The sequence below is a fragment of the Triturus cristatus genome, chromosome 10, assembly GCF_964204655.1.
Source record: "Triturus cristatus chromosome 10, aTriCri1.1, whole genome shotgun sequence".
Classification (NCBI taxonomy): domain Eukaryota; kingdom Metazoa; phylum Chordata; class Amphibia; order Caudata; family Salamandridae; genus Triturus; species Triturus cristatus.
In genome coordinates this window covers 1142184310-1142205905 of record NC_140593.1, presented here as the reverse complement: position 1 = coordinate 1142205905, position 21596 = coordinate 1142184310, and the positions used below count along the sequence as shown (strand labels likewise).

At 47.5% G+C, this 21596-nt stretch overlaps 1 protein-coding gene across 1 annotated transcript in view; it reads left to right on the top strand.

The window, feature by feature from the left end:
* The window catches only part of NDUFAB1 (NADH:ubiquinone oxidoreductase subunit AB1), a 69241-nt gene extending 60886 nt beyond the window's left edge, over positions 1 to 8355 (top strand). Inside the window, exons 3-5 of the mRNA XM_085629480.1 lie at positions 3380 to 3467; positions 7372 to 7482; positions 8064 to 8355. Coding sequence (XP_085485606.1) covers positions 3380 to 3467; positions 7372 to 7463 — 180 coding nt within the window. The 3' untranslated portion in view covers positions 7464 to 7482; positions 8064 to 8355. The remainder of the gene's footprint in view (positions 1 to 3379; positions 3468 to 7371; positions 7483 to 8063) is intronic.
* Positions 8356 to 21596: the final 13241 nt, after the last annotated feature.

Below are 21596 nucleotides of genomic sequence, written 5' to 3'. Positions count from 1 at the left end.
AGCCTTTCATTTGTGTGCATTACATTGGCTGTAGACTGGCCCTTCCTCTTACTTGTCTAACAGAGGGACCAGAGTAGGTGTCCCAGACGATTGGATTTGGCCCGTATTTTCGAGTTAGTTTTTTTTTGGGTTGTTTTTTTTTGTGAATAGAAAGAAAACCATGCAAACAAGTTGCTTTTTATGTATCGCAATAATCTTTTGTATATGACGTAAAAAGTTACCAAAGGTAATTGATGCCCTTGGATTCTTGCCGTTCCCAAAGGGGATGATGGACGAAGCATTTGAGCAAATCAAACACTCACCCCCAGTCAACTGATCTGGGTTTAATCCATCATCATTCTTTAGCTCACTCCACCACCCCAGTTCAGACATGGCCATATGCAAATCAGTCTGACCCTGTGCCTCATGGGAACAGTCCAGCCCGAACTGCCAAGCCATGTCTTCCCTGGACCGGAAACAAGCATCCTGGGACCGGTTCGGGCTGGACTGTTCCCAATGGGCACAGGGTCAAGACTGATTTGCATATGGCTGGGTCCAAACTGGAATGGCATGGTGAGCAAAAAAAGATGGATTTAGGCCCAGATCTCTGTACTGGGGTGAATGTATGACATTGTTCTGCATTCTGTCCATCAATAGTTCTTTTTGCACTTGGATTCTTGCCAGCATTAGCAAAACTCCAGTCCGCTGCCCAGCTCCACATCATACATAGGGCAACTTCCAATCCCATTCGGAATTCCCTTTGTGAGGGCTCCAAGTTCCTGCTGGTATTTGTATCCCTAGGCTCCTTTCTATTTCCTCCGTCTCCTTGGACTCCAGTTTTGTTTGAAAGCAAAACCCTCCTGAGTAGACGTTTTGGAAATATAATTTGCTGTTGAGTTGTGATGCTTGTGCTTGGGATTTCCAAACCTGGGATTCTCTCGTAAAATTGCAAGCGGACCTCGACGTCTGTATCTCTCAACAGTATTCAGGCTTTGTCCACGGAGTCTTGGGTTCTCTGGACATCGGTGCTTCACCATTGTTTGTTGGACCCTAATCCGGCGCAAAATGGTATAGGAGTCATCGTTAACTTTAATTAAATAACTCTTTAACTTGGAGGCAGGGGTTCCTTCTATTGTCATTGGTCACTGGGCCAAGCTGCCTTCCATCTTTTTACCCTTTCACCCCGGTTGTCGTCCTCCTTCCTAACTGATCGCCATTATCTAGGGAGGCACAAACAGGATAGTTATTGGGGCGATTTGCTTGGTGTTAAAGCACCATCATTGATCCATTTCAAATTTCCAATCCAGCTGGTGACAGGTGTAGTAAATGATTGGTTCCACAGCGACTTTTGTACTGAAAGAAACTCAATTTCCCAGCAGTGTGGTACCCCGTCAATGTTTCAAAGAGTGAAGTCCGGCCTGTTGGAAGTGAGCACAGGACGATAGGGACTGTAGCTCGCAGACACCCCCGTATCCACCGAGCCCACCGAGGACGCTCCTCTCACATGGCGGCCTCCCCCCGCACCTTAGGACTGCATCATCGCTTCAGGAAAGGACCCCAGACCTGGTTGTTTGAATGAACAGAGTACCGCAGAGCCGCTAGCATCTCCAGCGCCTTAAGACCCTCACGGGGGATTTGCCACGCTTTATAAATACTGATTGATTGTGTGAGGGATGCTTTGGTTTCAGAGCACATATGTGATGGGAGAGCTGGAGCCCACCGAGGCAAAGGCTCTAGTTGGTCTGAAAGTTGTTTCATGACTTGAGAAAACTTGTGTATGTACAGGGAAGACAGATCCAGGCCCAGCAGGCCGGGCCCATTGACGTGTCTGTTACAGCATTGTAGTATTTGTCTCACTAAAGTCACACGTGCCTGTCCCAGGCCTCTTTAGTCTCTCCTCCCCTTTGGGAGTGGCTGTGTCCTGGATGACTCGGGATGTTCTCGGTCTGTAGTGACTGCATTGGCGCTCTCACCTGGGCTGAGGGGCATCGTGATGGGTCGCCATGCCTAGGCGTGCACGTTTCCTCGTGTGTGCTGAGAAGGCGAGGTGAGCCAAATGCTATCCACAGGTTTGCCTCCTTAGAAGCGGCCTGTGTCTGTCTGAGCTGACAGTGCCGCAGGCGGGAGACCCCCCGCCCCCCTCAGCCGTCCCTGCACACGTGGGTGGGAGTCTGCCACCAGCCAAATACTTCACCCCGCCTGTCATCCGAGGGATGCAAGGGAGGGACCCTGGCTGAAGGCGGGCAGCAGAGGTCAGTGTCCAGGGATCGGGTAGGGACAGGAAGCCGGACATTCCTGGCGCGCGGCAGGACGTGTCTGCGCGCTGATGTGCCGCGTCATGACTGAAGTGGAAACGCCGAGAAGGATTACAAATGACCATCGTTATCGCAACACCGCAACTGCCCGTGGTAAATTGATTCAGCAGTCGCCTCTGGGGTGCCGTACACAGTGCCTCGTAATTCATGCTTCGAGTTGGTTCGATAGCTCAGTGCATCATGTCCCAGTGACTGAGAGCTGTTGGCATTCCGTAGATTGCCGACTTAAGTATCGCAAAGACAAGATTAGATATTTTCAGAAATCCGTCTTTCTTCGAGAGGGTTAGAAGGGTAGTGACACGGTTTGTGCGCGCGGTTAGGCCCTCTCTAGTGGTGGGCGAGGGCAGGATATCGTCCTTGGACAGCAGAGATGTAAGGTGTCAGCGAAAAGGGTCATTTACACTATCAGCTGAACACTACGACTTAGTAATACACGTTCAGCGTGGGCTTCGGTAAAGTCGGGGTACGGATGGCTGCAGGGCCCGCCGCCCGCCTGTTGGAAAGCTCTCCTTACAGCGGAGATGCAGGGACCTCTCTGGTGTGCAATGAGACTTTTGGAAACCGGGGTTTTGAGCTCAGCGATTAGGCAAAGACCATCAGCCGTCTCGGGTTGTAGAAAGTTTCCGAAGCCTCGGCTTGTCTGCCCCTTAAGCCCGCGCAGGAAGTTGGCGCGGTTTCTGCTGTGAAATCTCTGCTGTGGGTGGAGGAGCGCGCCTGGCGGCGCCTCGGAGCTTCGACGGCATCGGGCTGCTCCTAACGCAGCTTAGGGTTGCCTTCTCTTTCGTCCCCAGAGGACCAGCCTTGGTTTGCAGTTAGTTATACATCTCACATCTGGAAATGTGTGCGGACAGAACAGCATTGTTGAATATGTAATCACGTTAGGCCAGTGGGACGCAGCGTAGGACCATCCGCACACTGCCGTTCAGTGCTTGCCTTCTACTGTATGATTTGGTTTTTAAACCGTTTTTGCACAGAATTCTCTGCAGAATGGAAATCAAAGTGTTGATGGTATTTTGTAATGGTTAATTCTGGGAAGTGGGCGGGGCTGTCGTTTCTCACCCCTTCTCTTCTTGGTTTCCTTCCAGCTCGTGGTGGACTCCCACTTCATGAAAGACCTGGGACTGGACAGCTTGGACCAAGTCGAGATCATTATGGCGATGGAAGACGAGTTTGGTAATGTTGGGTCTTTCCTTTAAAGTCATCTGTGTTCTTTCATTTGCATTCGTCACAAGGCGGGTCCGCATCCTTTTGGGGGAGTGGTGGTTCCTTGGCTGGTCCCCAAGGGTTTGACTGAAACAGTCTGGTAAGACTGTACCAAACACGTTTTTTTTTTTTCTTCGCTTTCTTCCTCCCTCTGCCAACATGGCGTTTATATAAGAAGCATTCCAGATAACCAAGGAGTATGCTGGGTTCCCTGCTTGGCTCCGATATATGGAGTGGATGTATGTATGGTTCCTGTGGATGATTTTCTTGTCTGTGAACCGCAGTAAGTCTAGAGTGCAGTAGAATAGTGCGCCTTACATGTGTTCTTTGGACCTTAATGCTTTGATGTCTGAATGTCTAAGTGAAAAACTGATGCCTGTCTTTCCGGTCACTCCTCTAACCACTTCCATCCCTTCCTAGTAATGCCTTCCAGTTAATGCCTAGTTGACTTTATACCTTCTGAGATGTGTCACTCTTAAGCTATTTGCTTCGAGACTCCTACTGAACTGTACGTCTTGCTGCCGACTCTTTGCCAGGGTTATCCTCTGGCTTGCCGCCTCTCAATTGCGACCGTATAGGAGGCTGGCTCAGTATATGGTGCACACTTTAAGTTCCGCACCTTGCACTAATCCAGACAACCCTTATGGTGATGTTAGTGGTCTTGGACAACCTTAGAAACCTCTTTAAGTCGTAGCTGTGGAGAGCAGCCTTCAGGTTTAGTCCAGAAGGAATGTTAAGTAGCTTGTTTCACCAGAACTAATCATATAGTGTAGGTTAAACGAAAAAGAACCACATTGTAGTCCTAACATAGCTATATTATATACACTCACTAACACATTGGTATATCTCCTACCTCATGATATCAACACAATACACACAGTACTTCAAATGTAAAACAGATTAGTATGAACAAATACAGACTCCAGCTGGAGACCAAACCATCTACTAAAGAAGTATAATGCAAACTGCGACCAAAGTCGGGACTTGGACCAGAAGAGCTCGAGACACAAGGAACCGCTCGAGGTAAGCACCTAGGAACCCCATGGAGGCTGTGTGCAGAGTGGAAACACAGCCAAGGACTCCATGCAAGTCAATGGGTTAGTCGTGGTTACAGTTTTTAAGAAGGACCCTTTATCCTTTGCACGGTGCCACATCCTCCACACGAGCCGATCTATTACCCTTCAGGTTTCCCTACGATCATGGGTCCTGAAGAGACCCTACACTGCACACCGGGTCGAAACACCGTCAAAGTTGCATAAACTAACCATTGTTCATCAGTTGATCTAGCCCTGTATACTGTACATATATATGTAAATGGTAATTTATATGAAGCATTGGAAACCTTGTATATATTTCACATATGTCACTAATTTTCTAGGTTCCGTTTTTCACTGGGACACCTTTCACTCAGAACTATATGTTCAAATGTATTACTTTGTAACAGTATTTCATTTCAATGATTATATAAATATTTTTGATTCAAAAACAAATCATAGGTGTATTTGCTTCCTTCTCTCCAATATCACTATAACCCAATATTTTGCCATTGTGCTCATATACATTGAGATTACGTCATTAAGTGTCCACAGGAGCCTCTGTCTTTTGCTAATAAGTTTATTACCCTGGTTCCGCGTGAGTAGGGTTCCCTTGTTCCTGTCCTACTATTGGAGCTTCTTGTAGCCCACAGATCTCTGGAGGATAGAGTCAATCAGCCTTGGTAATGGCAAGTCGACGCGGTGCACAGTTGTGCTGTACCAGCGGTTCCGAGGGATACTGGCCTCAAACTTGCTGAGAACACTGTTGGCCTCGAGGGAGTTGCAGAAGCACCACCTGTGTTGCGGAGTCTTTCGAAGTCCCTAGGACGTTAGGAGCAGCAGACCAGTCAGCTTGGTTGTGGTGCCTGCAAATGCAGGGGAGTGACTCCTTCACTCCAAGGGAGATTCCTTCGGGTGTCTTTGATACCCACAGGCCTGAAAAAGAACCTGAATGAAGCACAGACGAGGCAGAAGACTGGCAGGACAGGACAAGGAGCAGCAGGAGCCTTTCTTGATGCAGTCTCTGTTCCTAAGCGAAGTCTAACAAAGTCTAAAGTGCCCAGATGGTAAAAGTTGAAGTGGTTTAGTGTTTGAATCTTGTCCCACGACGAATCTGAAGAGCCACCCACAGGTAAACCTTTAAGTACCGTAGGGAAAGGGTTGGGACGATTCAAGGTTCCCTCCCAAAGGAGGGGCTGGACAGAGGGTAGGATACTCTGATGTCCGTTGTCCAGTTTCGCACCAGAGTGGGAGCCAACGACTCCCTGAATTAGCTCAAACTGGAGTATGCAAGGAGGGCACCAAATGTGCTTTCAAAGCAGTCTGGTGGTGCTTGCCCTGCCCCCTCCCCCCCAGCCCAATACACTAAGTCCTGTCTGAGAGGTGGTCACACCTCCATGTGACTGTAAACCTATTGTTCTACCTTCCCCTGCTCGAGCTCAGCAGTAGGAGGGCAGACTCGTGACTGTGTTCGGTAGTAGCACTTGCCTGCTTTTAGACCATGGAAAGCTGGTATCGAGAATGCAGGGGGGCTCCCTAGGGGAGCCCTCCAGTACATGGGATCCTACATCCAACACTGGAATCGGTGTTGGGGTAAGATACCAAACATGATCGGTTTCTGTGCAGCCACTATATTGTTAGACATCAACTAAATTACGAGATGTCCACTATATGTATTAAATGGCTGACCGCACTTACAAAGCTTGGAGAATCTACTTTGGATTTTGTAGGGGGTGTCCTGCTCATGCAGGGCACCCTCACAGTTGTAGCCAAGCAGCATGCCTTCAGGATTGAAAGGCCTGCCTTAGGGGTGACATAGGTTTTAAGTGCTGTGACCTCAGCTATAAGGAAACGTATCTGTCATTAGTGGTGCTAGCACCGGCTTACACAGGCTGGAATGGCAGGCCTGTAGTCAGTTTGAGTGGTCTCTCATGGTTTGCCTAATATATGCCGCAGCCCATGGTAGACCCGTGGTGTACCTATGCCCTGGTACCTCAGCACCATATACTAGGGACTTACTAGGGTACACAAGTAGCCAGTTGTGGAGGTAACAAATGTAGGGAGGAAGCACAGTGACTGGAGTCCTGATTAGCAGCATACCAGTCAGACTAGTCAGAAAACAGATTAACGCCTGCAAAAAGTGGGGGTAACCATGAAAGCTGATCCTACTTTCCAACACAGTGTTCACCAAATTGCTGCAGCTAAAAGTTGGCATCAATTTTCTTTGGAAGCCAAGTAGATCTTGGCTGTGTTGTGGCTGGCAGGGAAGAGTCCCATCATCTTGGGGTGGTTTTTCCAAAAAGTTATAGCTGCATATTCAGAATGTTGGTAATGGTCAGTCTGTTTTGCTTGCATGAATGATGTTTGGATGGATCTTGTGGTGTGAAAACCCTCAAGGTACAACCCGCTGACTACCACAGAATAGTAATGGTTCTACTGTTTCTGCAGTCCCTTGGGTGTCCTTCGCATTTTCCTGGCTAGTCTTGTAGTCTCAAGTTTTGGACTTTGGACCTTTATTTCTCATTAACCTGCTCTCATACACCAGGGCTTATATAGTATCCCTGGTGTTAGGCTTGTTGTAGGCCTCTGTAGACAGCAGAGCTAGTTCTCAGATTGATAGACACATGCATGATTAAGCCACACCTAGAAGAAATTAAATTTTTATTCTCGGTGTAAATAAATGTATATCTAGGCTTTCTTCAAAGTATTCCTATTTCACAGGTCAGTAGAACTTTTTCACACTTGCCAAAGATGCAATTACTGTTCCTTTGGCACCAGGCTATTACTTTGTCATTTGTTCAGAAAACCTTCTTGGCATGAACTAGTTGTTTCTCTTTCAGGGTTTGAAATCCCAGATGCGGATGGCGAGAAGCTCATGACGCCAAAAGAAATCGTAGATTACATTGCTGATAAAAAGGACGTGTACGAATGAGCTGCCTTGTTGGATTTAAGTGAGTTCCTGCGTTTCATCCTTGAGTGAAAATAGACCTAATTTAGTTAATCCGAGGGTGAGCAGCTGGGTGTCAGGCTGCAGTAGTGAGACAACTCGGTTTCTGTTTTTCTGTTACTGCATTGGCTGCTGACATGTTCTAAAAGGGCACTGTGGGTTGCCCTTGGTTTGATGTCCTGGTGGGTGGGTCTAACGCAGATCACTGGCAGTCGTAAGTGTTTTTGTCTTTGAAAGATGGTCAGTGGTGGTGTGAAATTGGGGCCCCTAAGTATGACGCTGCCAAGAGCTGGATGGAAATGTGGCTTTAGTCACTGCTGCACTTTTTAAAATAATTGTTTGATTGTTTTGTCTCCAGTCATTCAGTATGGTTTTACATGTATATCCTTTCTTGCGGGTAATGTTTTGAATAGGTCTGCCTAATACAAGATTATTTGTATGTATCATTTGATTTGAAGCTTTGATCGCTGATAATCCTGTACTAAAAGCCTAGTTCTTAGGGGGTAAATTGTGTTCTATTTTGCATGGGGTCACCGAGCAGCAGTCCTACATAGCACCTGTTGATGTCTCTTTTTCCTTTTTCAGGAGCCAGGTGCACATAGAGGACTTTGGGATGAGACTCGCGAGTGTGCGGATGCAGAGACCTCACTGCGTTATTGCTTCGGTTCTTCTGGACCCTGTATTTAAACATGTCTACAATGTTTTCTCATAATAAGTGTACACGACCTAAATAGGATTTACCAAATTTAATTATTGTTCTTTTACTTGTGTGTTCTAAGTTTGCATCAAAGGTTACTCTAAGAAAGGTCTGTAAAACGACTGTGATAGCAATGTAAAGGTATGAAAGAAATACAGTTCCTTATGATAAGGAAGCCCCTTTCTGAGTTTATTTGCTTTTTTTCCCATGTACTTCTATTTTAATCCCTTGCCTGTGTGGATAGAGTATATATGGAGCCTTCTGAACTTGTTACATGACTTCTACTCTTGCTCGGTTACCACTGCAGTGGTATTGGTAATAGTCAAGTTGGGTGCCCCAGAATTGACTACGTAAAAACATGTATTGACATTGGGGTGGGGCATTTTAATTAACATTGTGTTATTATCGGACGCTAGTGGCACTGTAGGGGGAACCATTCTAAGTGAGGTGACAGGTAATGAGACACTTACATATGTTATTTTCTGTGCTGAAGCATACCTTCATGGGTGTGGGTTTGTGGTTTCGCCCAACCCTCACTGTTCCTTATGACTTGGCCTGTGGGCTACCCAGTACTGGGTAGTCAGAGTCGAAGGATGGGAGGAAGACTTTGAGCTGAGGTTTGTGAGGTGAGTCTAAAAGGAGGAAATAAAAGCCAGGGTCAGAGGCTGTGCTTTTTACTTTTCGTCCTCTTTCAGCACCGACCCCAGATCCTCCACTTTGTGGGCAGCAAGGAGTGCCCAGCTCCTCACATTTTTCTTTTATTTCATGCCTGCGTGTAGATGTGAAGAGGTGCTGGGGCAGAGGAGTCTGCTAACCAATCAAATTCTCTGGTCAACCCCTTCATCCGCCACTCTAAAATCCCCTTTCTCCTTTATGGCTGGAGAGGGTGGTATGGGCTAGGTAGCCCTCCCATCTCAACTATTGGCTGCTAAAAAGAGAAGCATGTATTTAAAGGTGTGACCTGGAAGAAAGTCAATCTTCTGATTCTATTGTAACTGGGAAGGGAGGTGAGAGCTGGAGGTGCATTTCTCAGGCACAAGACCTACATCTGAGAGGCAAGAAATGGTAGTCCTCGTGTACAAGAGGAACCAGAAGCACATGTGAGAGACGGCCCTCAACTTTAAGGTGACACTCTTCAATTGAGAGAGCGAGATCAGAGTTGTACATCTGAGGAGGCAGCGATGAGAGATTGGGACCTGTCCAGTATGGTGCATATGAGACCAATACACCTCAATCCTCACCATCGATGTTCAGTGCAGCAGCTTGGGCCCGGAGCCTTCACTGGAAGATTACCAAAGTACTTTGTGAGAAAATATTAGTTACTTAAGGCTCTGACATCACTTGTCCACATGTTAAGTCCTAGAGTATGTGGTTGTTCTGGAACAACCAATAAATTGGGTGCATATACCAGTTTTTCGAAACTAGACAACTACTGCCACTCTTAGGAACTGCCACTGGCTGTAGTTTAGGTTCCCCGAGACAAGTACTAGTGTGCACAGTAGCAGGACGGCGAAGGGAAGTCTTCATTGGAATCAATGCACTGGTCTTGAAAGCATCAGGTGCACTAGGAGCTGCAGGCCACGGGAAAGCTTAGCCAAACTTTCCCTAGAGCTGAAAGGGCATGTGTGCTTGTCTAAACTGGGAGGAGTAAAGGAGCATGTAGCAGGGGTTTGGGACTTCCTATAGTGTCTCCTTGTGCCTGTATGTATATGTGTATATGGTATCTCTATAGTGGGAGTCTAGCCAAAAGTTAGCAAAGTGCTGTACAGGGTCAGAGACTGCCATAAAGTCGTGCAAAAGGCTAGGTAGGTAGCTGGATTGTGGACAGTCTATGCATTGTGATGTAGTGTTCTTTAAAGAGTTGAGTCTTCAACACTTTCCTAAATTGGAGCAGCGGTGGGGCAGTTCTGATGGATATGGGGATGCTGTTCCAGGTTATGAGTGCTTAGATGAAAAATGCCTGTAGCCTTACGTCTTTAAAAAAAAAAAAAAAAAAAAAAAAGTGTTCGAGGCATATGAGGTGCAGATTACACACTGTGAATAGATCGCCATCTGGTGTTGGGCCCGGATGTTTGCAGTTTTTCCTCTTGGAAAGTCTTTGGAAGTCACGAGGTATGTGACTCCTCCTTTGGATCGTATTGCGCATGGGCTTCTGCTCCATCCTCAGATTGGTTTTTTCCGCCATCGGGCTCGGATGTGATCTTCGCGCTCCGGTTCCAAACAGTTTCTAGTTCTTCTATCGACGCGCGATCTTACCCCAATTTGCGGTATTGTTTTCCATCGCGATCTCCACACTCGGCGCGGTTCTCATGGATCAAGACCTTCGATTCCAGTCGTTGACGACGGCCTTCGGGCTTACCCAAGCTCCGGTCCTGGCTAATGGAAAGGACTCCCTTCAAGAAGTGCCCTCGATGTGGGTCCAAATTCCCCCACACCGACCTTCATGAAGTATGTAACCGCTGCCTCTCCCCTGAACACGGGGCTCGAGACTGTCCGGCGTGCAAGTCCTTCTGGTCCAAGAAAACCATTCGAGACCGAAGGGCACGAAGAAGTATGGCACACTCGTCGACGGCGATTCCAGACGACATCTTCGGGGAAGGCGTTGACGCTCCAGAAGGACAACACACCGACGAGGGCCTCGTCAGAGCCTCCGAAGCCGATGATTCAGATGGCACTCTGGCACAGAGGGTCGTGAGCACCCTAGCGCCCCCCCCACTTCGACGGCACCGAAAAAGGTTTAGGTCACGCCTTCGCCTCCAGGCCTTGGCAAGACCAAAGACACTGCTTCCCACACCGCACCTTCGGGGCGGTAAAGAAGCCTATTAAGCCTTTCGGCGGCTCGGGCTCGAGCCAGCCCACCGTCGGTGCCGAGAAACACTCCTCTGCACCAATGCCGAAAAAGAAAATGGCCTCCTCCTCGGCACCGAGCTCCATACCGAAACACTCAGCACCGAAAACCAGCTCCAGCTCCTCGGTACCGACACCATCCCCGTAACTGAGCAAAAAACACAAGGTCACCGATATCTCGAAGCCGAAAACCATCTCGTCGCCGAGTAAACAGACAGCCCTTTCCAGGCCGCATAGTTCCAAACAGCGGACTAGCGCAGACTCTAAAACAAGAAAACCGACGGCCCGATGCCTTCGGCGCCGACGGACAGACCACCCTCGGAAGAAATTTTTATACCAGATCCATTGCAAAAGACATTGTTCAAGGACCCCAAAACCGGACATTTGATGATCAGCATCAAAAAGACAGCTGGAAAAGCCTGCCCCAACTCCACCTCCAAAGAGGAAGGACTCTGCTACCTCACCTTTCAGAATGCCTTCACGACCTCCTCCACCCCCTCCTTCCCCCTCCTCAACCTCCCCCCCCCCCCAACCTCCCCCCCCCCCCCCCTCCTTCCTCATCATTTCCCCCACACCCTCTCCAGATGATGATGTCTATGATGGCATAGGGGACGTACCCCATGACCTACCTACAGGGGACCCCACTCCCATAGGCTCCCCACACCCATAGGACGACTAACATCCCTGACATTCCTAACGTCCCGCAAGATGATCTCTACCCTTCGAGACCATCCCCACCAGAAGACTCAGGGTTCAAACACTTACTCCAAAGGGCTGCACACTATCACAGGGTGGATCTCCATACCAACCCCGTGGAGGAGGACTTCCTTCTCGATACTTTTGACACCACCCATGGGGCCACCTCCATACTGCCCATACTCACAGGAGTTATCAAACACGCGCCGAAGGTCTTTAAAGACCCAGTCCGAGCAAGGGTCATTAACCCGCGCATAGACAAAAAAATATACAGCCGCCCTACAGATCCCGCCTACATCAGAGGGCCAGCACCACTAGATTCCCTAGTAGTGTCTACAGCACGAAAGAGGGCAAACTCCCAAGCGTCAGGGGAAGCACCACCACCTGACAGAGTCAAAACTCTTGGACGCATCGGGCAGGCGCACTGCATCCCAAGCTGCCAACATATGGCGCATCGCTAACACACTGGCAAGATACAACAGGGCCCATTATGACGAACTAGAAGCCATAATGCAACACATCCCTGACAACTATAAAAATAGGGCAAATGAGTTAATTCAGGAGGGCAAAACCATTACCAATACCTCCATCCGGTGGGCCCTAGATGCAGCCGACACCGCCTCCAGAGCCATTAATGCCAGCATCCTCCTCCGTCGCCATGCCTGGCTAAGGATCTCCGGTTTTAAACCAGAAGTGCAAGCTTACATCCTGAACGACCCCTTTGACCAGGAACATCTGTTCGGCCCAAAAGTGGATGAGGACCTAGAAAAAATGAAAAAAGACACCGATACGGCGAAGTCTATGGGAGCCTTACAATCACACCCTCCCAGGCGCTCCTTTCGCCTCTCTTCCTTTCGGAGCACATCCAGAGGCTACTCCTGACACCGCTTCCACTTCATATAAGGCCCCTACCTAATCCACCTTTACAAGGGGTTACCAAAGAGGCGGCTACAGAGGCAACAATAATAAAGGCAGAGGCAAGACAAACCCCGCCCGCTCTGCCTCTGCACCTACCCAATGACTCCCCTCCACTCTCTCCACCCCCCTTCCCCCCCCCCCCCTCTCCCCCAACAGACATCCCACTCCGGTCGGGGGCAGACTCCAAAATTTCCTTCCTGTCTTGTCTACCATCACCTCAGACAAATGGATAACACAAATAATTCGGTCAGGCTACTGCCTAGAGCTAATATCTACCCCCCCAAACATTCCACCCAGGCAATGCCCAATGTCACAGGAACATCTAACACTACTAAAGCAGGAGGTAATCTCCCTCCTACAAAAGGGGGCGATAGAACGGGTTCCTACCAACCAACGAAATATGGGGGTCTACTCTCTATATTTTCTCATACCAAAAAGGGACGACACTCTACGGCCCATCCTAGACCTCAGGCCCCTAAACCGATTCATACACTCAGACCATTTTCACATGGTGACACTTCAGCAGGTACTTCCACTGCTCTCCCACAGTGATTTCCTGACCACTTTAGACCTCAAAGACTCCTATTTCCACAATCCTGTTCACAACGCTCACCGGAAGTTCCTCAGATTTGTAGTGGATGGCCAACACTACCAATTCAAAGTACTCCCATTTGGAGTCACGACAGCACCACGAGTATTCACCAAGTGCCTAGCAGTAGTGGCAGCACACCTGCGGAGACAACACATGCATGTCTTCCCATACCTAGACGACTGGCTAATAAAGGCCAGTTCATACAACCAGTGTGTACAACACACGCACGCCACTATCCGGCTACTTCACCAACTGGGCTTCACAGTAAACCATGCAAAGTCCCATCTCCAACCGTCCCACGTAAAACAATATCTGGGTGCCACTATAGACCCCTCAAGATTGCTAGCCTACCCCAGTCCTGCCAGGCTAGTAAGCATTCAAGCTCACATCAACCATCTGGAGTAACTAGCCATATTTTTAGCCCTAAAATCTTTTCAAACACAGATTTCAGGGAAGGCAGTCATAGTCCGCACAGACAACATGACAGCCATGTACTATATACAAAAACAAGGCGGCACACACTCTCCACAGCTCTCTCAGCTAGCACAGAGCATATGGAGATGGGCCATACCCCAGAAAATCTTTCTCCTAGCCCAAAATGTCCCAGGAGTCCACAACACTATGGCAGATCTGCTCAGCAGACAAACGCACCAACTCCACGAGTGGGAACTCCACCCGTAAGTTCTTCACCCGTACTTTCAAATGTGGGGACATCCACAGATAGACCTCTTCGCCACCCACGTAAACGCCAAATGCCCAAGCTTCGCCGCCAGATATCCACACCCATTGTCTAAAGGCAACGCGATATGGATGAACTTGGTCAGGCAGATTTGCATACGCTTTTCTGCTTCTCCCACTCATTCCATGAGTGGTGCGCAAACTACAACACTCCCTCACACTAATCCTAGTAGCTCCAACTTGGGCCAGACAACCGTGGTACACCACACTGCTGGAACTATCTGTAGTACCGCACCAAAAGTTACACCTCTTAACCCAGAACCATGGAGAGATCAGACACCCGGACCCAGCTCAACCTTGCGATCTGGCTCCTGAAATCCTAGAATTCGGTTATCTAAATCTTCCCCCTGACTGCATGAACGTCATTAAAGAAGTTAGGCGACCCACCACTAGGGCGTGCTACGCAGCCAAGTGGAAACGTTTTGTTGTCTATTGTCACAACAATACCATCAATCCCCTAGATGTGTCCATTCAACACATCATAGGCTATTTACTACACCTACAAAGATGCAATCTAGCCTATACGTCCATTAGACTGCACCTTGCGGCCATAGCAGCTTATCTACAAAACGGGCAACATCTATCACTTTTTAAGAGTACCTGCCATTAAAGCCTTCATGGAAGGCCTCAAAAGAATAATTCCCCCCAGAGTGCCACCCTCACCTGTGTGGAACCTAAATATCGTTCTCACCAGACTAATGGGACCTCCCTTTGACCCTCTACACAAATGTGAACTTCAATTCCTAACCTGGAAAGCCGCCTTTCTTGTAGCCATCACTTCCCTCAGAAGGGTCAGTGAGATACAAGCACTTACCATACAAGAACCTTTTCTCCAAATGCACCATAACAAGGTTGTTCTCCGTACTAACCCAAATTTCCTCCCTAAAGTCATTTCTCCTTTTCACCTAAACCAATCTGTAGAACTACAAGTATTCTTCTCGCAACCACAAACTGTTGCAGAAAGAGCTCTTCACACACTAGATGTCAAACGAGCCTTACTCTACTACATCGAGAGAACACAACCTTTTCATAAGACCAAACAACTGTTTGTCTCTTTCTCACCACCACACAAAGGCAACCCCATCTCCAAGTCGGGGATAGCTAGGTGGATTGTCAAATGCATTCAGATCTGCTACCACAAAGCAAAACTAACGCTATCCGTTCCCCCTAAAGCCCACTCTACACGTAAAATAGGGGCTTCAATGGCATTTCTAGGGAACATCCCATTAGATGATATCTGCAGAGCAGCTACATGGTCAACACCGCACACTTTCACTAAACACCATTGTGTAGATGTGCAAACTAATCAACAGGCTAGTGTGGGCCAGGCTGTACTCAAAACATTATTTCAAACCACTGCAACAGATACGGGTGGTCGCCGCTAAGGATGGGTACTGCTATATAATCTATGCAGTGTGTAATCTGCAGCTCATATGCCTCGAACGGCAAATGCTACTTACCAGTATGCATATGTTCTTGGCATGTAGAGCTGCAGATCTACACACGCCCACCCGGCTACCTTTATCTGTTCCAGTTTATCTTATTTAGATACAACACACATGGGCCTCTTCACTGTTATTACTACGCTCCATCTTTCCCTGCTCGCGAAAAACAATCTGAGGATGGAGCCAAAGCCCATGCGCAATACGATCCAAAGGAGGAGTCCCATACCTCGTGACTTCCAAAGACTTTCCAAGAGGAAAAACAACTGCAAACATCTGGGCCCAACACCAGATGGCGATCTATGCACAGTGTGTAGATCTTCAGTTCTACATGCCAAGAACAGATGCATACTGATAAGTAGCATTTGCCTTTTTTAAAGCTTTGTGTGCAGGCTGGTGTCCTGGCTGCTGGTATGCCGAAAACCACATTGATGGTGCTTGTCTGCCAGATAAGCAGGAGTGTGCTAGTCATGATGGCTTTGTAAATGATGCATCTGATTTTGAAGATGGTGCAGGCTCGTCAAGGGGAGCCAATGGAGTTCCATGAGGAGGAGGATGATATTTCTTCAAGCCCTTGAATAATGCTGAGTTTACAGAGTGTAGGAAAGTTGAATCTGCTTTCATGGTCTCTCCCACTTTTTGCTGGTGTCATTATGTTTTACTGACTAGTCTGACTGGGATCCTGCTAATCAGAACCACAGTCTCTGTGCTTCTCCCCCAAATTGGACATTGTGAGTACTTGGGTACACTCCAGATTGGCTACTGGTGTACCCTTGTAAGTCCCTAATATGATACAAAGGTACCCAGGGCATAGGTACACCAGGGGTCTCCCATGGGCTGAAGCATGTATTATGCCACCCATGACAGACCACTCAAATTGTGACTGCAGACCTGCCATTGTAGCCTGTGTAAGCTGGTGCAAGCACCACTTACAACAGATATGCTTCCTTTTATCTGAGGTCACTGCACTTAAAACCTATAAGTCACCTCTAAGGCAGGCCTTTCAATCCTGTAGGCAGGGTTATAAGTGTGAGGGTGCCCCTGCACGAACCCTCGGAGTCCATTCTGCCGGGTTGTAAGTGCATCAGCCATTACGATATATAGAGTGGCCATGCGTCATTACGCGATGGCTATCTTTAAACTGGCTGTAACAAACCCTGTTGTGCTTGGTATCAAACATGTTTTTTGGAGTCATACCCTAAAACCGTAAACTGTGTTGGAGGTGTAAAGCTCCTCCAGGAGGCCCTCGGAGCTCCCGGTACCAGTCTTCCAGACCCAGAGAGCAAACTATGGCTGCTTCTGACCAGAGACACGATTCTGCCCTCCTGCTGCTGAGCCAAGCTCGGGCAGTGATGAGGCAAGACAACAGGTTTCCTGTCACAGGGAGGTGTGCCCACCTCCCAGACAGGACTTAGTATATTGGGATAGGATGGAGGTGCTTCAGGGGTGTGGAATTTAATAAAATATCTACTTGTCCATGGGGCAGGTTGCTTCATTAATCTACTTGTCCTGTAACAAAATTCACTTGCCCCTTTGGTGCCATGTAGTGCAGTGACAAATTGTGGTTGCAATCTCATTATAGATGAACTCTTATATAGCCTCTCTGATTATGCCAGGGCTCTTACCATAGTAGTGTTTGAATACTTGCAATCCCCTTATGTTGCGCTGTTTCTGCAGAGCTACATACTGGTGCTGAAGGTAGTGGGAACCAATAGTTCCAGGGTTAGCATGCCCTTGAGAGTCTGTGCAAACCTACTAACTTGCATGTTTTAAGGGTTTTCAACAACGCCTCTCAAATTTTTCCCATATTGAGAAATGTTGAAAGTTTACTCCTGAAAATGGCAGACATAAACCTTCGTCGGGGAAAAAAGTGGTTGGAGGGAAAGTGAAATTGCAAACCCTCAGAAATGAAAGGGTTTGAATTTTAACGGCACCGTTTAAGGTGCTCATTTAAATTTGGTCAAGTAATTGGTTTTTAGTACTCTGTCAGTTTGAAAGCTAATGTTTTTTTTTTTATAAACAGCATCTAAGTAGGTCTGGTAACTGTTGAAATGGAAATACAGAAGCATTTGTACTCTCTATGTAAGAGTTGCTGTCTGCCACTGAAAACAGCTGGGCTGCCTGTGATAGCCTGCTCCGCTACTGTGGCTGGACAACATCCATGAAGGCGCTTAATTGACATAAACAAAACACTGCGTCTCAGCGTGTTTTAAAACTGCATCCGTGTCTGTTGAGCGTGAAAAAGGGAATAATAATAACATAGTTCTGCCCCGCTCCTTTTAATAGCAGGGGCAGTGTTGTCTATGTAGCATTGTACAAAGATGCTGCTCAGTGTGTGCCCTGATACTGTACAAATACGCAAAAAACAATTGCCAAAGCCAATAAATCCCAAAGGTGAAACCTATTGGTAAGGCCAATGCTTGTTTGATATGTTGCCAATCCTTGATATTATTTGCACAATTAAACTCATGCTTTATCATTCAATAAGAACACGCTGCACTTTTTAAAATGCATTTTATTTTTTTAATCTAAATGAACGGGCATTCAAGTAGGTAGTAACCCACTCGCAAAGGGTAAGGGGTCCACTTTGTGAGTATGTTGGAAAATATTTGTTAAGAGCAGGCAATGGTCCCAGAGACCACTGCCTGCCCTTAAAATAATGAAACGGAAAGATAACATTTTTCTTTTTAAATGCAGCCCGTTTTCCTTAAAGGAAAACGGGCTGCATTTATTAAAAAAAAAAAACTGCTTTATTAAAAAGCAGTCCCAGACATGGTGGTCTGCTGAGGCCAGCAGGCCACCATCCCTGGGAGGGCTGCCATTCCCAATGTCTCATTAATATTAATGAGCCTCGCAATTTGGAACCCCATTGGGAATCGCAAACAGTGTGAAATACCCTGTTGTACATCGGAAATTGCGCCTCGCAAATTGCAACTTGCAAGAGTCGTAATTTGAGATGCACAATTATCTTGATCTTACATCTTGCCCGAAATGTTTAGCCGACCAGTACAAATTTCCCTATGCTTTTCCTTGTAATAGCTGCATAGAGAAAACCATTTGTTATTGCAGTAAATCGTTATCTGCACTACTTGTAATAATAATGCCATTTATAGAACGCCTGGCTACTGCTAACGAAGTGTCCTAGTGCTAGGATGCTGAACGGAAAAGAGATGCACCAGGTCAGATTGGGGATTAACTGGAGCCAAATGCAAGGTTTTCAGTTTCTTCCTGAAGATCAATTCAGAGGTGGATAGCCGAAGCAGCCACCAAATCTGAGGATGGAGGCAAGTGTGGCACGGCCGACCTCAGATGTCTGTCTGGGGCATAGGGGCTCACCATAGCTTGTAAGTAGACAGGGCCTTTGCAGGCAAGCGCCTTGTAACAGTAACAGAGATCTTTAAAGGTGATTCTCTGTTTCACTGGCAACCATTGTAGTTTCTTCAGTGTGGCGCTAATGGAGGCTCATCTTGGGAGCCTGAGCAATGTCCGAGCTGAAGAATTCTGGGTGTGTTGAAGCCTATTCAATCTCAATTGGGTAACACTGAGCTAGAGGACATTGCAGTAGTCCAGTCTGGATATGACCAGAGCCTGGACCACTATTTTCTGGGCGGCTTCAGGAAACAGATGAAGAATTTCTTTAAAGGATCTCAATAACCCAAAACACTATCCTGCTAGGGCATTGATCTGTGCTTCGAAGGAAAGCTTCTTATTGAATCGGATGCCCAGGCTCTTAACCCTGGGCTTAGGGATGTCAAAGGACCAAGGTTATCTGGCCAACAAGCATTGGATCATATTTTTAGATGCTTGCCCAGTACCAGAACCTCTTGTAATCTAGATTTGTGCACCAACTTCCATTTGTCCATAAATCTGGGTTAGTGGATCCATGATGTTAGCCAACTACTGGCCTATGTCCCGGCTACCTTACCTGGCAAAAGTAATGGAAACAATAATATACAAATGCCTAGCCAACCACTTCACAGACAACCACCTCCTTGACACTGCTCAATCTGGATTCATGCCTTACCACCCTCATCGCCGCCACCACAGATGACATGTGGGTAACCATTGACTCTGTGGCCATCATTCTACTGGTTATTTCTGGAGCATGTACCCGCGTCTCCCACCCCATCCTTATCCAACCACTGGATGAAGCCAGCATCCAAGGTCCTGCTCTTCACTGGATTTACTCCTTCTTGACAGACTGCATGCAGCTGGTTGGCCTGGCCCCCTTCAGCTTGGACACCGTCAACCTAATCTGTGGAGTTCCACAAGGATACTCACTCAGCCCCACTCTGTTCAAAGTCTACATGACCCCACTTTGTCATCATCCACGTCGACAAGAACCTCCATATCCTATGCTGATAAACACCCAGCTCATACTCCCGCTCCAAGAAGACGCCAAACACCTGGACCAATTTCTCCGGCTGCATGACACGAAGTCACCAGATGGATGAAAACCAACTACCTCCAGCTCAGCATAGACCAGACCATAGTAGTAACCTTTGGCAAAGAGACGTCACTCTGGGACTCCAACTAGTGTCCCTCCGAACTCGGACCCACACCCCTCCTAGCAACCCACACAAAGAATTTTGGAATAGTAATCGACAACCAACTCACAATGTCCGGCCAAGTGAATGCAGTCCATCTCCTTCTTCCACCTACTGAAGATGTTGAAGATATTGATATGGCTCCCCACCAACATTGACCGAACCATCACCCAACCCCTCATCACCAGCAAACTGGACTACGGCAACACACTATACTGTAATCAACCCTCAATTGAGCAGAAGGCTCCAGACCATACAAAAAACAGCAGCCAGACTCACGCTCAACCTCCCAACCCGCTCTCACATCACCCTGCACCTCAAAGAGCTTAACTGGTTGCCAACCCACAATCGAGCACTCTTCAAACATCTCACGCACACAAATAAAGCCTTACACAACATTGGCTCCATGTACCAGAACAACTGCATAAACTTCCACAAACATACCCAACACCTCTGCTGGACTCCTACTCTCCCCCTCTCCCCCTCTCCCCCCACGCATGCAGAATCAGTTCTGGCAGTCGTGCCTTCTCCTACCTTGCTCCTAAAATCCTCTTCGGTTCCAGAATTCCACAAGAGACTGAAGATCCTCACATAGCCCCGACCCTGATATGGCCCATACAACTCCTTCTTCCGCGCTGTCATCTTTGGAATGTATCTCTGCAATGGTAACACCCTCTAGTGAAAGTTGTAATAAAATTGCTGCCTTCTTTTCTACCAAAGTGGCGAGGATCTACAATACTTTTCCACCTGTGGCCAGGAATTGTTGTGGCTTAGCAGCCACAATAGAAAATACAGCCGACAAGAGCAGGCTTGCAAATTTCACAACCTCCTCCTTAGAGGAGTTAAAAGGTCTCTTTACTAAAATTAAATCAGGATCCCCCCTTTGACCCAGCCTGCCCAAAATCTTGATCCAAGGTATGAACTCTATTGTCCCTGACCTTCGGCAGTGGTTTGCAATGTCACTTCAACTGGGACACGTCCCTCAAAAATGCAAGCATGCAACTGTTCTCCCACTACCGAAGAAACTTACAGCTGATCCTATGCGTTTGGTACATCTTAGACCCATCTCACTCCTCCCTTTCTTTGTCAAAATAACTGACAAAACACGTGAATAGGCAACTCCTGAGCTTTATCTAATCTGATAACCTGCTACATCCTTCTCAATCAGGATTTAGGGCATCTCACTCCACTGAGCCAGCATTATTGCTGTGGCCACAGAAACCTTGAGGCGCTGCACAGCTGGAGGATAAACTGGAGCTTTGATATTGTTGGGCCTTAGCACGGCCTTCAACACTGTATCCTACTCATACTGAGACTTGAGGGGTGCGGGTCGGAGGTAATGCGCTATGATGGTTAGCCTCCTTCCTAAAACATTGCACTTTCCAATTTGCCCAAAGACCTTTTTTTGTCAGAGATACTACCACTAACGCAAGGAGTGCTGCAGGACTCCATTTTCAGCCCAACGTTATTCAATCTAAATATTCGCCCCTTAGCCGAGATCATTAAGAGACAAAATGTGAACCTTGTGTCATATGCAGATGATACTCATTTAATTATGATACTCTCTCAAGCAGGGGATGATGCAGCAATGCAGTTTAAATCCTCTCTTGGTGGAACTGGCTACTTGGATGGCTAACAGCT